General features: G+C 43.6%; 1 protein-coding gene across 1 annotated transcript in view; it reads right to left on the reverse strand.

The window, feature by feature from the left end:
• LOC124221398 (ankyrin repeat and BTB/POZ domain-containing protein 2) overlaps nt 1-16,970 on the reverse strand; it is a 29,085-nt gene extending 12,115 nt beyond the window's left edge. Inside the window, exons 1-2 of the mRNA XM_046631359.2 lie at nt 16,142-16,970; nt 6,461-6,786 (exon numbers count right to left, since the gene is read on the reverse strand). Coding sequence (XP_046487315.1) covers nt 6,461-6,693 — 233 coding nt within the window. The 5' untranslated portion in view covers nt 6,694-6,786; nt 16,142-16,970. The remainder of the gene's footprint in view (nt 1-6,460; nt 6,787-16,141) is intronic.
• Between the last annotated feature and the right edge of the window lie 258 nt (nt 16,971-17,228).

Genomic DNA, 17,228 nt, shown 5'->3' on the forward strand with positions numbered 1-17,228 from the left:
GACTCTTGTAACATAATACGCACACAGACGCGTGTCTTACACGCATAAGGAAGCTAGGCGTGTATAATATAACGTATGTATAATCTACCGGAGGCATGCCATCAGCGGGCTTCGGTAATGATGATGGTGCGAATTCGAGCCTCGGACCAAGCCGCAAGATCCGAGGTTTCAAGCTTCTAAGCTTATGCAGGCTCACCTATACCCCCCGGTCATTCGTCGTCAGCTCGCAGGAATTTATTCATTGCTTATCTGCAGCCTACATATCTTCTATTGTAATAGAAATTGCTTGTTACGTCCTATCCGAAAATGTAACGGTGATCAAATCGGATCGAATCGAGGTATAGGAAAAAAACGAACAACAATTACGATAAAAAAAAAAACCGTCATTTATACCAGCAACAAAATTCTTTTCGCAGAGTCATTTTTCAAACAATTCAGTTTGCTGACGTGAATACGAATTGTCGACCTCGAATTTTTTTTCGGCAACAATAATAAAATATCTTTTTAGGTTCAAGCTTGCACGGTGTGAAAAAACACAAGAATAAAAAATTTTTAAAAAACCTTTGGAAAGTACTTTCAAAAAGCGTGGGACAAAGAGTAAAAGAAAGTAAGAAGAAACCGTAAAAAAACGTGGCTCTTTATTATTTGCCATCTCAAATTGTTTTGTTTTTTTTTTTTTTCTTACTCTCAAGCATCGTGACTTGTGAGTAGGTAATTTGTCACTTTAAAGTACTGGTAATTGGACGGAAACGGTGCCTGCCGAACGGGCCTCGGGACAGTATATGTAGATCGAAGCAGCAGCGTCGAAGGGTGTCAGCCCGGGAGAGAGAGAGATAAGAGGAGGAACGAAATAAACGAAATTTAAAAGACGAGAAGAGAGTAAAAATAAAACGCAAAAAAAAAAGAAAAATGAGAGAGAGAGAGAGAGAGAGAGAGAGAGAGAAAGGAAACTCGAGTAAAGATTTCGAGGGACTTAAAATGATGCGGTACATCGGTAAATCGATTCGCTGCTGCTGCAGCTCCTCTCGGAAGCCCCTCGTAAAATACACAAATTTTCTCCCTATATATAAACACGTGTGTATATTATATACCTCCCTATAATATGTATATATATATATATAGGTATAGGCAGATGTGGTAGACTCTGGGATAAGCCTCCCGATAAATTGTAAGTACCGGGCGTACAGGCCTATACTCGACTCAATAATTAGGCTGGACGATTGTAGAAAGGTACGGAAGAGAGATAAAAGTATACATGGAACGAAAATGTGTAATTTATGTCACTCCAACGGCTCATAAGAAGAATTTGTACAACCAAGTTGTCCTTAAATCATTTCCCGTTCTAAAATTTGTTCGATAAAATAGAACGATATATTCAAGAAACTCCTCTTCTTTTTTCCTTCCTACTCTGAACTGTTCATTGTACGAAAGTGTAATGAATATTGCTATTGTAGAAGGAAAGAGAGTGTAACGCGCGTAACGAATAAACTTGACCCAGAGAATATTCTATAATGACATTATACATATAATACTGTACAATATTAACGCATGAGACAAAAAGCATGCAACCCGGTGTATAAGGTTAAGCTTGGACTCGGTGCCGGAAGTAGTTTGGAGGAAAGGAACGATTATATACCATATATTCGTATACGAAAGAGTTAGGAAGGCTCGAAACAAAGAGATCTATTAGCCTGAATACCCCATTTAGGTTGATATACGCGTGCTGCGCACGTCAACGTATTTCCTTTACAATATTTTCAAACTCTTTCCTTTTCCTTCCGTTTCTTTACTTTTTTATTTATCCATTTATTTTCACTTTATTTTTGTAATTTCATTGCTCATCCCACGCGTTACAATCCATACCTCGTACGCTTTAAAATTTTCCCATACATTGTGTTGTGTATAAAGTTACGCCGGTTTAACAAGCTCAATTCGGATGGTGCGCAGCATGCTATCCCCATACATACGGTTATAGGTATACAGCACATTATACACATAAACTAATTAAACGCGCTGGCGAAAACAACAGCAACAACAGTCGGAAGATTGTATTCACGTACCTGTGCGCGGTAGCTCTCTATTCGCATATTTAAGACTCCGTAAGTAACTCGATGCGATGGGCGATTCAAAAGCATAGGTAACCCGTGCTTGTAACACGCTGCATCAAGATCTATTACATATATATACGTGTGCATACAAGTTTCTATTCCATCCTAATTTGGCTCCGCTTAAACGTGACGCGGACGAATCGTTGTTTCGGTTCCGAAAACGTGCCGCACAGAAGCCACCGCAGAACTCATAGCTGTCTTCGATTTTCCTATGAATCATACTAACCCAATTTGAAGTGACCAAACCACGTGAGAGGTAGAGAAAGATATTTTTTTTCGAAAGACACGGAAACGAATCAAGCTAGTTTCGAGACACTCGATCACTTTGAAGTGGTGTATCAGCGTTGGGCGAAGAACCGAATACCCCGTAAACTTGATGTATAAACCACTTTCCTCCGAGATCTATAATGGATCATCGTCCGGCCATGCGACAAGGTGAATTCCACGGTAATTTCTCCCTCTAATAACTCACTCTTACAGGTTATCCGTGTACTACCCGTAGGATTTCCTTTCGGTATCCAAGCCTGGCCTGCGTTCGCATGCGTATACCGCAAGGTGTCTTCGTTAACACGGCGTTGATTTATCTAGCAATTAAACCTCGATGGAGACACCGAAGCACGTACGCGGGTTGATCGAGCATGCCTTGGCTTGTGTGTGACCGTCGAAAATTTAACGCCTATTTTTCTACACGTAAACGATTTTACGCGCGAGAGTCTCGACGACGAACGAACCCACCTCCTCGCCCTTCTCCCAATATCTTTACAACCTGACACGCAGCAACGCTCCGGCACCTCTTCACAACATGTTGTTCATCCTTGCGCTGGATCATTTGATTGAAAGATCCATCTTAAACACGCGCTGACGATGATACGCCCTTTTCGTATCGTATCGGGCACGCCTAATTAATATCAAGCTATTACATTACCGCAGAGAACGCATGGGATTAAATACAAAGATAAATTACTCAATCAGTGAATTCTAATCGATACGATATTCATCGCAGCAAGAATGTACGCGGGGATACGTTTTTGCGTATATCACGCATGTGATGTTCACGAATTCACATTGTACGTGTATTTCGTTCCCATCTTCGCCCCGTGAGAATGGCTTCCGAATTATACTCTCTCGATACTCCCGACCTCTGCGAACCATCGTGTAGGATGATATTCCGCGGGGCAAGTCGAGAGGCTATGTTTCCGCACAAGCTGCAGTAGGATTAAGACTATACGAGTTACCGAGCCGCAGGCATCGCTGACTGCATGAGAGATCAGTTGGGCAAAACTGAAGACCCTAATTACGGCCATTAGCCAGCGCGCGTTCCGCGGCTCCTTCGTTCTCCTTCTCTTTCCTTCTCGGCCACCGCCGCTTCCTCATTCTTCCCGATCCATCCGTATAGAATAATATTTGAAATTGTAAATTACACACACTACGTGTACGCCAAGGGATCAAACGAAGGCTGTATATTGAAAGAAAAGACAAAAAAACAAAAACTAGCTGCGCTCGAGCGGTGAGTGAAAATTATTATTACACGGGGTATAATGGGAAATTGAAAATTACGGCAAAGTATGTTACGTATGTGCGTCCGAAGGCGTGCATGTATATGGTGAGATGGCTACATTGCATAGAAGCCTACAGCTTCGCCGCGTCTTTCGCTCCGCCATTAGCCACACGTGGTATTTTACAGCGTGTGTATACCTATACGTTGCATAGAATGATGCGACGATGCAGCGGTTATCTCAAAGCCGCACACCACGGGATATGCATCCGCACGCGTGCGTGCTAAAAGCTAGCCGGCGTGCAGGATGCGGCGCGAGTGTGTGTATAAGTGAATTCAAGGACGCCGCATCGCCTGCTGGAAATTCCTTCGCGAATGTCATCTCCTCGCCGATCCTCCTGCAGCTATAAGCTATTCTCGACTGCCCGTCAGCTTGCCCGCGTCCACGATTGCTGTTTCGTACGTCGTTACGTGTCAGTGTGGATAATTCTTCCAAACAGAATCTTCGGAACAACCCAAGTATTGTACCGTGAATAATCGCTGCGCCTGTGACGAATTTTGTGCAAACATGCGAGTGTTTGAAAAGAAACCGCATATAATTCAGGTATAAAAGAAAAAAGCTGGCAGTTGTATCTTCGATTGCAAAATCATTACCCCGCGTAACTTGAGGGAGTATCAATTTATGAACGATTAGTCAGGCGTCGTTGCCCGTCAAGTACGTATATATATAATGGTCGAGTGCATGGCTGTAACGTGTAATCTCCGCGAGGACTTTGATTTTTCGTATTCCGTGTAATAGTACCTATAACGTAACGCGACGCAACTGCCAAGACTAATTTACCGCAAATATCGTTACGCAACTTTAACGTGCAACGGTATAAATATGTATATTGTATACACAGGATATTGTTTACAGTAGACCTTATATACGTATACGTCAACTTTCACCGCGTCCTGATCCCTGCGGTATTGCAAATATTACATACATACCTATATATGTATATGTACTTATAAGCAGCGTTCTGCGCTTACCGCAGGTATGCACTTTTCCGACTGACTGCATTGATTGATCTTCGTAAGCCCATAACGTACCTGTACGTGTAATACGCATCGCGGATGAGAACGCTTTACTATTGCGGAAAATAGTTTCAACTCTGCAATTTGCTGCAGTCGCATTTCTCTTCGCGTTCTCACTTTTCCACGCTGCAATTATCATCAATTTCTGTAATAATATAAATAAATTTATCTCGCTGTGCCCGTGTATACGAAGCTGAAGCTAGCAGCCAGAGTTAAATTTTTTTTTTAAATAGAAAAATGCTGTTCAATTTTTTCACAAAATTTTGATTTTCGGACTTCGCTACCTTGTTCGAATGATACATATATCTATGCGCATAATGTTTTCTTTCGTTAAATACCGCAGTTAAAATATGAGGAAAAAAATTGTCATTCCCGAGGGCAAAAAGGAAAGCAGTAGCAAAGAAAAATAAAAGAAAAACCAAAGTTCGCGGACCGATCCTGAAATGCGAGCTGGAAATTTTCAATCCTTAAGTTGAACAGTGGTCGACCTATTTGTGCTTCGATTCTCCGCCCGGTCGAAAGTGGAACTGCAAATATGTTCCGCGATTTTATTCGCGAATCGCCGAGGCAGGCATTCGATGCTCGTTAGTCGCGGGCTGTAGGGCTATATTTTTTGAATCTCTCTCTCGCTCTCTCGAATGTTCAAGACACGCCGCGGAGTAAGTATCGGAAGAAGAATACCAGCAGCCGGGTAGAAAATTCTGGCGGGTTTCAATCAAGCGTTATAACAGTACCGGGGCATCGGGGTAGAGCCTTACCTACCGGCCTCCGAGCAATTACGCTCGTTCTTAACTGGAGCTACCGTTATACGCCTCTGATGTATCGTCCTATTGATACCGCACGGACTTACGTCTGGGCCTCCATTGTGCGGCCCCGAGGTTGCCGGAGGTTTCGATCGCCCCCCAATTTTATATACTTGGAGAAAATTGAAGGATTGTAGTGTTCCAGTTTATACGACACCGACGGCAAAACGTTTACCACCTATACGTGTACTGGATTATATGATAATGATTCGTTCGGCCAAGGAACTTGTAATTATCACGGCTCAGCCTCGTCTTGATTGCTTTCCAACTTATGATCACCGAATTTCCTGATCAGCCACATTCGAACAAGTTCTGACGCTGCGGGTTTGAAGGGTTGAAAAACATTTCTACGATACTGTACGTCATAAATAGATGTGCAGAATGAATTTGTTTTTAAATTTAGAATGGTCGGTAAAAAAAGACTGACACTTAATGAGACTGCATTTACGACGATAGACTTTAAATGTCAAAAATTTGACCCGATTGTTCAGTGTCTCTGCTCCATACGCGATACAATATGAAAACTGGAATTAACGGTTGCGACGATTCGAAATGACTCCGATTGTTTCCTCGCACATAATACAGGTTGAAAATTTTTACGAAGAGGCGCAGAGGGCGAGGCGTGCCGCGGTCGCGTATTACGTAGCATTTGGGTCACCGGATCGGGAGCTCGGTCTCGGCTTCCGAAGGCATTGCAGGTTCCGCAGCTGCGTCGTCTGGACGGAGAGAAGAGGAGGGAAGAGAAGGTCGAGGAACGCGAGCGAGGAGAAGAAAACAAGATAAAGAGCGGCGGATGCATGTGTGGGGGAAGCGCGATACGCCGCTTCGCTCTTACTCTTGAGAACAGAAGTAAAAAGCCATGAGAAAAAAAAAACCAACAAACGAAAAAACAACAAGCATGATTCTAATAAAACAAATAGAGAAAAATGGAAGATAGCAGACGCGCGGGCGACACGAACGACGCGTGTTGCACGTACCGTCGGGGCTTTGGCCGGAGTATTTCGTGTCCGGACTCCGATATGCAGGCTGCGAGACCCAGCGGAGCTCCGTAATGCTCGACGGGAACGCCGATGACGCTGCCTCCGGATCCGACGCCCTGGATCATCGGCGAACTCTGCCGGGGCGCGACGACGACTCCTCCGGGCCCGGAACCGGCGGCCACGACGCCGCTTGGCCCGAGGAACAACGGCTGCTGCCCGGCCAGCTCCATTCCGGCTGATATTTCCAAATTAACTACCTGGGGCAGCTACTTGACGACCAACTGGAGGAGCCGAACGAATCCCGGGATTTGGAGTCCAGGAATCTGCAATTCAACGGAGTTCGAAGTTCGGTTAGCAGAGCTACAGAGGCGCAGATGATAGAGGAGAAGATGGATTTTTGTGAATGATGCAAGTGGTGAAGCAATGCCGGCTCCGGGAACCGGTTCCTACATCGTCACGTTTACCGACACTTAGTCAAAACACAAAACTTTTTATAGAATATGAGATGTTAGGTTTGCGTCTTGGTTAAGGATCGGTAACTCTGTCGGTACAGGAATCTGCATCGAGAATCGGTATTTGCCTTACTACTCATACAGGATGCCGTATAGAGTCAAGGTGTTTTACTGCAGGACAGGATCGTTCGCTTGAAGATGAATTTGAACCGAGAGATGAGAAAAAAAACTGTTCAAAAATCTCGTTCAGTGTGTGATTTGGGATCGATGATGCTGGTAAACACGAATTAAGTTACCATCTCAATTACAGTATGCAATAGAAATCATTCGCGTGCACCATTCGCACGAATAACTGAACTCCTGGTGATGTTGTTGAACGGTGTTTTCTATTCCGCTAAATCTTCATTCAGACGGTACCTAAGATCCATTCATCCTTAGAACCCCGATGACGATGATCGTCTTTTCTACCGACTACACGAGACATAAATCAATTTCATTTATACCGGCTCGGTAATTTAAGTAGATTTTATTGCAAATTACAGAACTAGACGCACGCAGACCCATAGTAGGTATTTATGTGTGTACCTGTTTGTATACTATTATCTATTGAACGCTGCTGCGGCATCAGTAATGTGTAGAAATGAAGTGTACGAGACTGAGATTAACCGTTCCCGGTTTATAGATAGCTCAATAGATTGCAAGTGATTTACAGTATACAGAAGATCCTTCTTCTTCTCCTTATCCTCGTCCTGGATGCATTTGCGTTTGTAACTGCTGCAGCAGTGAACAGTCGTTGTTTGTAATCTACGGTAATTTGTCGTGCAACCCTGCAGATGTCGCAGACGCAGGAAGGAAGAATAATCTCGCAAATGCATCTTCATCGTTCACAGATCCTAATACAGACAGTGCGTCGGAGAAACGTCGTACATAAATGGAAATAGCAATATGTACACATAATACCGTATAGAGGATGATTATATATCTGCACGAATGTCGACTGGCGAGAGCCGCAACTTGCGCAGACTGTTACTAATCAACTGGTCACTAGATCCTTCGGCTCACGGCCCGCATCCTCTGCTCCTTAGCTCAACTTATGCCATGGCTCAATGCAGCTACCAGTTCAGAGGACGAGAATTCCCAAAGTGAATCTCTCTCTCACTCACACACACACACACACACTCCCCCCCCCCCCCCCCCCCTCTCTCTCTCGATCCGTCTGTCCGACGGTGTTACGTTTAACGAGATCATTTATTTCCTCTCGAGAGGTGTCAGTCGCACTATAAGAGTAATCGGTGTACGTCTCTCCTTCGGCGCGACGAGAAGAGGAATAAAAAGAAGAGACCAACAGAAGAATCCCCTCATGATAGCCATAACCGCATGGTATGCGTACGTTAAAATATACACAATATTGTATATACGTATGATAATATCATTGCGGCGAGACATCGCGTGTACATAAACGTGCAGAAGCGCCGGGCGAAGAAAGAAGAAAGTGTTATCGTTAATGGAGCGACGATTTCTTCTGCTTGTCCTTCTTCTTCTTCTTCTGCTTCTTCTTCTCCTCTGGCTGGATTACATTACTATACGCGGGAGATAGTCGAAGGTCATTAACGGAGTCAGCCGGTTAATTGCTACCGCAATTAGAGACGATGGTATTTCATTCGTTATCGTGTGAAGTAGGCAAGAACGCATTTAGTTTCTATATCCTACGAGGGCGAAACCGCACCGCATCAGCGGTGTGTTCTTTGTTATATTCACGCATATTCATGATCCCTAGGTCGCTTAAGCACAGTGTGTGTTTACAGTTTGCGTGCGTGCGGTACCGACAATGAGTGAAAAATTAAATATACCTGCTGTCTCGGCAGCATCTCCCCGGCCGGCACTCCGCTGAGATCGGGGGCGTGAATCGCTGTTCTAATAATTAGGCGTTAATAAATTCCCATCTCACGATCCGCGTAAGGCATGAATAAGCCGCGACTTCTGTTCCCTTTCTTTTTTCTCTCCTTTAAATACACGCGTTTGTACTCTTCCTTGTGTTTCGTAGAAGAGCAAATGAAGAAAATTACCTAAGAAATAAAGAGAACCAAAAGGTTATACTTATATATTTAAATTGATCGAAAATCGTGTTGCGATATGTGAATAAAAAGTATATATATACACGTACGTAATAACTAGCTGGTCGTGAATTTGCATAAAAGTAATCACGTCGTCTAAAATAATCGAACGGGTTTTTTTCGCGAGCTCGAAACTCAACTGACGCGACGTGCAGCGGAGTGAAGTCGAATTGCGAGTATAACGAAAACGCCTGGGCTGCTAAACTTTGTAAGATGAACAGAGAAAGAATAAGAGGGGTGGTTAGTTAGGTTTGCAGCATGCTTTAATCGCGACGTCGCGGTTACATAGACACGCGATCTTACTGTATAATAAATTTCGCGGACTTGCGAGCACGTTCGTACCGCATCTTGACACAGAAATTACATATTTTCTCACCGATATAATTAATTTAAATGTCGGTACAGTTATAATATCAGGTTAGCCTGCGAACGAATAGCTGCATATGCGAGATTTAACGATCAATTTGGTAATTCGTCTTGCAGCTGTGGCCGAATCGCGCGGCCGTCTACCGAGAGTATGTAAAACGTAGGCATTGCTATTGTTGGCTCAAAGTTTAAATTCCAAGATCGTTTATTACGTACTGGAAGTCCCAGGGAGATTCAGCTTTTCCCTGTGTCAAAGGTCGGGGAGTGATCGGACGTGGGAGATACTACGCCGCGATTATATGGCTGCGCCTCGATCTCTTCGATATCCGTGCAACAAATCACTTTGAAAATCGTGCGGACGTCGTGCAGCCGCGGTTCGAGGCGTCCGGAAGCCTTTTTAAATAGTCGATAAAAAAGATTGTATACCTCCTTATACGTAAGGCAGAAAAGTAGCAGCGATTTTACGATCTCACGCTGAAGCTTCGGTTATACGCGGAATGGAAAATTGGACCGTCATCTGTTTTGAAAAAAAAAGTACACAAGTCTCGCTATGACAAATATGTATTGCATTATGCGTATGAGAAGTCGCGTGTTGAATGTAAGTAATAAAAGCAACATTGACTAGGTACGACAATAAATTGGACATTGATCGAAGGTGAAAGTTGAAATTTGTGTCAAAACTATTGTACACCTTTTTTCCTCTTAGTTTGTCTCGGGAACGGATTACCGGTTATTTGAAAACCGAAACGCTTGAATAATCTTGAAATTTGTGGATATGTAATACATACATAAATACGTAACATATAATATGTATGTAGATAAGTGTGGCAAAATTATTTTCAATCAGAAAAGAAGATCGCGCGCGTTATGCGAGCGTAACGTGCCTCGAAACCGATAAACCGTCGCGATCATGAATAATAGTTCATGCTCAAGCCTTGAATTAATCAGCAGATTTAATTTCTCGTTACAAACGTACTTGCACTGTTTATTTATAAATTTATACGATCGGTTGAATATGACCTTGCAATGAGAATAATTTCAGGATCTAAATAGATGAACGTATACAAGATATGAATTAGAAGTTAAACTATTCCTCGACTAAATTGTTGTTGTAAGATCCCTCGCAATGGTATTACCGATTTCCCGAATTCGATGTCCGCAAGAGATCGCAGATACCTCGAAATCGACACCACGATCGGTATATACTCTCGAAAAATACTTAAGCGTCATGGAGCTGCCTCTAACAAGGAAGGTATCCCAGGTCGATATCTCCGATTTGATTTCTTATGTAATCAGTTATAGTAGACTAAAAACTAAGCGATACGTATTTTTTTTTTACCTGACATTTAACATTTTAAGTGGATGAAACCACCCTCCAAATAAAGGCATGTCAGAGGGCGATTTGGCAGTTTTACCCACGAGATAATAATATTTTTTAACTAAGTCAACTGCAAAAGTTTTCTCATATCGGGAAATGAAAGGTGTAATTTTTTTGATTTAAAAAAAAGTTAAATCGCCCTTCGACATGCCTTACTTTGGGGGGTGGTTTCACCCCCTCAGTGTTGATGGCAGATGAAAAAAAAAAAGTTTCACTTACGATTAGTTTTCTAGTCTACTATAACATATTACAGAAGAAATCAAATCGGTGATGTCGACTTTGGGTTGCCGTCCATGTAAGATCGCGTCGTCCTTCAGGTTTCCCCGGATCAGCAGCTCGTGTGCTGCAGCAGATCACGGTGATCGATTTTGGTAATTGTCGAAATTTCTTTGCTATATTTGGTTACCAAATAACGAACCTGCTCCCGCGGTAGAAAGGAAGGGTAAATAAAGGGGCGGAGCGCAGCTTCTTCTTGTTCCTCCTCCTCCTCTGCCGACTTCTCCTTATTTTATTTATTTTTTATTCTTTCCGCTTCCTCGCAACGCGCCGTAACCGAGGCGCGTCGTTGCGATACCGATCGCATCGATCCGTACCTGCGCAGCGTTACTTAAAAGCTTACAAGATCGCGTACAAGAGAGCGTAAAGAGCCCGGAGCCGCGCTCCACCAGAAGCCGCAAGCTCGCCGCGCAGTTTCTCGGTAACAAATTTCGCCCTATCTCGACGATACCCGGCCCCCGAGGCACCAAGGTGCCTGACCCCTCGGAAGGGCCAGGGCGTTGCCCCCCCCCCCCAAACCGTTCAGGTTCGGCCGATTCGTCACCCTTGCTGGCTAGCCCTTTGCCGCCTGCGCCGTCTGACCCCTTCGGCGTAATTTCCACTACGTATGCTTCTCCCTTTTTCTCCGAACACCGCAGGACTCGTCCGTTTCCGTTTCGACAGATTCGAAATTTCCCGTCTGGCACGCGTCTGCTGCTCGATGCGGAACCGATCAGCGTGACAAGAAGATCCGATTTCCAACTGGGGCGCATCTTGCACCCAGTCATTTTTTGCCGTTACCAAGGTTTCGAAAATCTTGAATCCCCCCAATCGCCCCTTAAAAAATTGGGGTGGAATTCAGGTTGCGCGAATGGCTCAGTGGACCTTGTACGTAGATATCAATCGATTTGCTTGAATAACCGACGAATGGCTTGTTGGACGTTGTTGGCTTGTATGCCTACCGAAACCTGATTAACGTCTTCCGAACGATCGTTCGTTTGTGCATATATACGTTACGTTAATTGACCTGCAGAGCCGGCTACAAGGTATAACGGAAACCTGTGATTCCAGCCTGGATAATCGGCATCCTCGAAAACATCCGACCAATTCAGCAAAGTGATTCTTAGCGCTAAACTTATCGATGTTTATAATCTTGCTAGCAGTTACGTTAATGAGAATTTCTTTTCAATTATACCATAGGTAGGGTATACATATGTGTTATGGGCGTGTAGAAATATTTATCCGTGACAGAGAGTCCTGAATGAATGCCAATGTGGAGAATTCACGATCTACGCAGTATAGATCCTCACATAATTTCGGAAAATTTTAAATGGCAAGGGAATTCGTCGGGCATGCATCGTAATGCATTTGGCGACCGCGTGATGCAGTTTGTGACGTGAACGATCTAATGGATGAATCAGATGTTACGAATTAAGCCTGCATGCAGCCGAATTTAAATACCCCGCAGACTCGTCGCGGTCTGCATCCGACACGCTATACGCACATACCTATGTATGCATTTATGAATACGTATGGATACACGTATAACGCTGAATGCATGCGGTGAGAAAAGAAAACGAAGTTAACCGGCACTCAAAACTGATTGCGACCAGAATTACGCGATTAACGAACCTCCGCAGTTCGTAATTCCTTAATTTTTGTACACGCGTATCTGTCTGTATAAATCCTTGTTCGTTTTACTTTTTTAACTATCATTATTATTACAGCGTATGGATTCTCTTGTTGTTTATTTTCACTGTGCAACCTTTTTGCCCATGCGGCACACGTTACACTCTTTCTTTATCATTTATTCCTATTATTCCCGGGAGTTTATATTATATCTTGCACTCTCCTTTTTCCAAATAAAACACACCTTCTTCCTTCTTTTTCTTTTCATCCAACCTCTCAGCGTTCCTTTGTACCCTGCACGTTAAACGCATTGCCCGGTCTCACCTTTACCGCCAGTCGTATGTGTAACGTAAGGTATAATCGCTCGACTTCTCCACACGTGTAAACTAGGCTATTCAGATGAATTCGGTTCAAATTTGCTTAAAATAGACTTCGCCGAAACTATCATTGTTTCACACGAGATAGCCGAAATTGGTAAATCGGTTGAACAAAGTACCGCAGGAAACAAGGGTATAGTAAGGAAGATATGAAGATGATAAAAATTGCGAATAATTTCTTTAAACGATCAAAGATGGTGGTCTTAAATCAAGTTGACGATGAAAAATTGATCCGATTGATGTGGACTACTTTGAAGAACATATATTTGTGGTTAATTCGATAATTCAACATCAGGGATAGTGTTATGAAATGAACGCCAAATTATAGTCTGCAATGAATTTGCACCGAGATTTTCTTGTACCGTGTAAAGATATCATAAGAACCGAGCAGATGGAAGTTCCAGGATCTTTCCAGCATTGCACAAAATTCAAAAATACTATTCTCGAAGGGCTTGACACTTTTGAAAATCGAAAATCACTTAACGTGAAGCGATTCCTGAGAAATCGGTTGAAAATCATTTGAAATTGGTTAAAATCGATTGAATTCGACCGTAAATCGCTTAGAATCATTTGTAATCAAGGTTAATTCGTTGGAAGTTGATCGAAATCAGTGACTATCTTCGAAATTGAAATCACCTGAAATCGTGTAAAATAGAGTAAAATTATTGGGAATCACGTGAAATCATTGAAAGCCAGTCGTCTACCTAATCTTTTCATCGCAGCGTTGACTTAGAAGCTTGAACATTTTACACGTCCAAGGGACCGTAGATCTCAATATTTGATATTAATTTCAATCCGACACTTCTACCCGTTCCTGAGAAAAAGAGTCTCAACATACGAACAACGAAGTGATCCTATAAGGGGTCAGTTTTATCCTTCTAAGGTAAGGAACCTTAAAAAGGAAAATAATCGAAGAAAAACGAGCAAAGCATCGAGTTGTAGTATCCGAGCATAATATTGGAGTCTGTGTCAAGCGATCCCGACGAACTTCAGGGTGCTTACCAGAAACGATCCGGATAAAGGACCGCGGGCATTTCGATCGGTGCCGAATCGTTGATCCCGAGAGCGTGCGCGCGCGCGCGTGTCTCTTAGTTATCGCCGGTCCACGAGCGGCGCGAGACACGGGACACGGACACGAGACACGAGACACGGGCGGCTTGCTCGAGGGGTCGGCAGGGGGGGTGCCCCACACACGCAGACGACGCGCGAATGGGGCAACGGGGAACCAAAACACGAGGGGGACCGCGTCGCGATTCCTCTCGAGTGGCAGAAGAGGAGGATGATGATGAGGAAGAGGAGGAGGACGAGGAGGAGGAGGAGGAGGAGGACGAGGAGGAGGAGGAGGAGGAAGAGGAGGAGGAGGAGGAAGACGAGGACGAAGAGAAGGAGGAGGAGCGTTATATGTATGTACAGAGCCGTACAGAGCCGTCCGCCCGGCGGCCACCGCATTCCAAGGGCTGCCCAAAACGAAACCTATATTTTATATGTACCTGTCCCCTCCGTGTGTCCGCGATAGAAAGAGAGGAGAGAGAGCGAGCGAGCGAGCGAGAGAAAGAGAGAGAAAGAGAGAGAGAAAGAGAGAGAGAAAGAGAGAGAGAGAGAGAAAGAGATCGGGCGTGCCCGCGGCTCCTGGAGCTCTTTGACTTGGGCCCACTGGTACTGTCCCGATCTATGCCGCAGTGCATGGCGCGAATCGAGACGCGGATCCTTTTTCGCGTGTCCTGCAGACGGACGCTCGGCGACTGAATGAAAGCCTGCAATTAATCTGTCTCTTAAACTTGGCGAGATTGCAACAATCTTGCGCGAGTGCCGCGTTTATCAAGTGGGTATGTCATGTATTATTTGCAGCCTCCTCGATCGCTCGCCGTATATGAATATACGTATATTCGGAATTTGAATTTTTATCACCGCAATTTGTATGCTTAACTTGTTCATATTTTTTAATCTTCTTTCATCTTTCGTCGCAGAGGGGAGTCCGAAATGTGAGATAAATTAACACCGAGAACCCGCAGAATGGCGAGCAGCCTGTTTTTCGGTCTCTGGCTTCGTCTTCCCTGTTGATTCAGGCACTTAAAACGTAATTTTCTGACGGTCAAGTCAAAACCGGGATGGCTCCAGGCCTCGCGCTTTGCTTTGCTTTGCTTTGCTTCACTTTGCTCCGCGTTACGCCGGGCGAGTCGCGGTCCTCGCTTATTGTGGTGCAAACCACGTTCCTCCTTCCCTCCCGCCCTCCCTCACCCTCCCGCTGCTCCTGTTTTCTTTGACCGCGTACGTACAAGCGACGCCTTTTTGATAAACTATCATACTATCTGAGGGTGTAAAGGAATTGATTGTCCGAAGCGGTGATTCGTGATTCAGGTTAAAGTCACGGTTATGCCTTATGTCATCAATCCATAAGCATTTACATAAAACATGTTTCGGATGACAAAATCCGAACAATAAAATGTACAACTTTTCAACGAAATAAAATGAAATTTAGACAGACACCTTATGCTCGTATGAATTTTGATTCGATCGAACATATTATTTCACCGACTCTCTCTCTCTCTCTGGAAGAACGCCCAAATATCATTCAACAATGATTTTTCAACGAACACTTGGCGATAAATCACGGGACGCGTGTCGCGTTTGGAACTTTTCTTTTATACAAGCTTTCGTGTGAGAATGATCCGTCCCTCTTAGTCGGTGGTGTCGAGTTGCGAATACAGAAAACCCGATATGTTTTCAGTGATATAGCACATAACAGGGGGGAAAAATAAACGAGATTCAGGAACGAGAAAGCGACGGTTTCGATGCGAATTGAGAGATACGTGTACACTGCGAGGAAACGAAAATCAGCATCGTCTCGACATCCTTATGGACTTGCTATTCTAATGAAATATATGAACCTACAGGCAGGATTTGAAAAATTAGAAACATGCGTGACCGACGCGGTGTAATAATAGTTGAAATCTATTTCACGGATTGCTTTATCTGCGAGCTGTGATATTTTCACATAAATGCAATGCCGTGAATCAAATCGACACCCGTTTGCTGTACAAAGACATAAATTTATGATAAACGGGGTGAATGTATTGAACGGAATATGAAAATAATGAGAGTCTCACCTTCATGCTTTACATCAGGGTGCTGGAAGAGAGTGAAACATTTTTCCTTCTTCCACGTTGTTCACTGCCCTCATATTACGCGGATTGAGAGTAGACGAAATGTGGATTAGAAAATAATGAGCCGATTATTAAATCAACTCATTGTTTTTTTTCAACCAAAACAATACTCCACGATCACGAGATGAAGAGTCAGCACAACGGCATGTGTGTACGTTTATCACAACACGAAACTTTTTCATAATATGCATGTAAGGTACTGGGTGTAAAATATAAAAACTACATTAAGATGTGTGAGTACACGTTGAGCACGGTAGAAAACTTTCACATAACTTAAACCTTATAACAAGCGTCGCGCGCCGAGAGAGCACATCTTTGTTTTCATTCGTTGAATACGTATTTCGACATTTATTTATCATCCGCGAGGAAGCAATCCTTCGTTTCGTTTCGTTTTGTTATTTCGTTTACGTTATCTTGGTCACCTCGATTTATTAATTCACAATACTTCCAACACTGTTATCTCTCTTCCTTTCGTTATCCCAGTAAAACTCTGCTCGACTCATGTTCACGCGCATCGCTAGATCCCGCACCAACAAAGTCGCTTCGAACACTGTCTTCGAAGATAAATCCAGAGGCTTATCGATGCGCATTGCTCGATCGACTCTCGCGGCTGTACATGCCAATGCTCACAACAGAGGGTCCCTTTCGCAGCATCTCACTTCGGTCCATGGCCACGATACAACGGCTTTGGATTCCACTGCTGGCGCCATCTCATCGGTAACGGAAGTGTTCGAGGTATCTGTAGTTAGTATCACGAAAGCAGTGGATAAGTCAGAGTATGTTTATCATACAATAGAAAAATATCATAGAAAAGAATCGAGTGACAAAAAAAACTGTTAAAAAAAAAGAACACATTTGACAATTCTTTGTGATCATGATGAGTGACCTAAACTATACTTAAACCTAAATTATGAAATATTGATTTTTATCAGTAGAACAAATAAAACTCGGTGACCAACTGAAACAGACGAGAATATAATTAGTAAGATGTTGAAACATCCCAAAAAGTAATTATCTTGGACGCGAAAAA

The sequence above is a fragment of the Neodiprion pinetum genome, chromosome 6 (assembly GCF_021155775.2).
Source record: "Neodiprion pinetum isolate iyNeoPine1 chromosome 6, iyNeoPine1.2, whole genome shotgun sequence".
NCBI classification, from domain to species: Eukaryota; Metazoa; Arthropoda; class Insecta; order Hymenoptera; family Diprionidae; genus Neodiprion; species Neodiprion pinetum.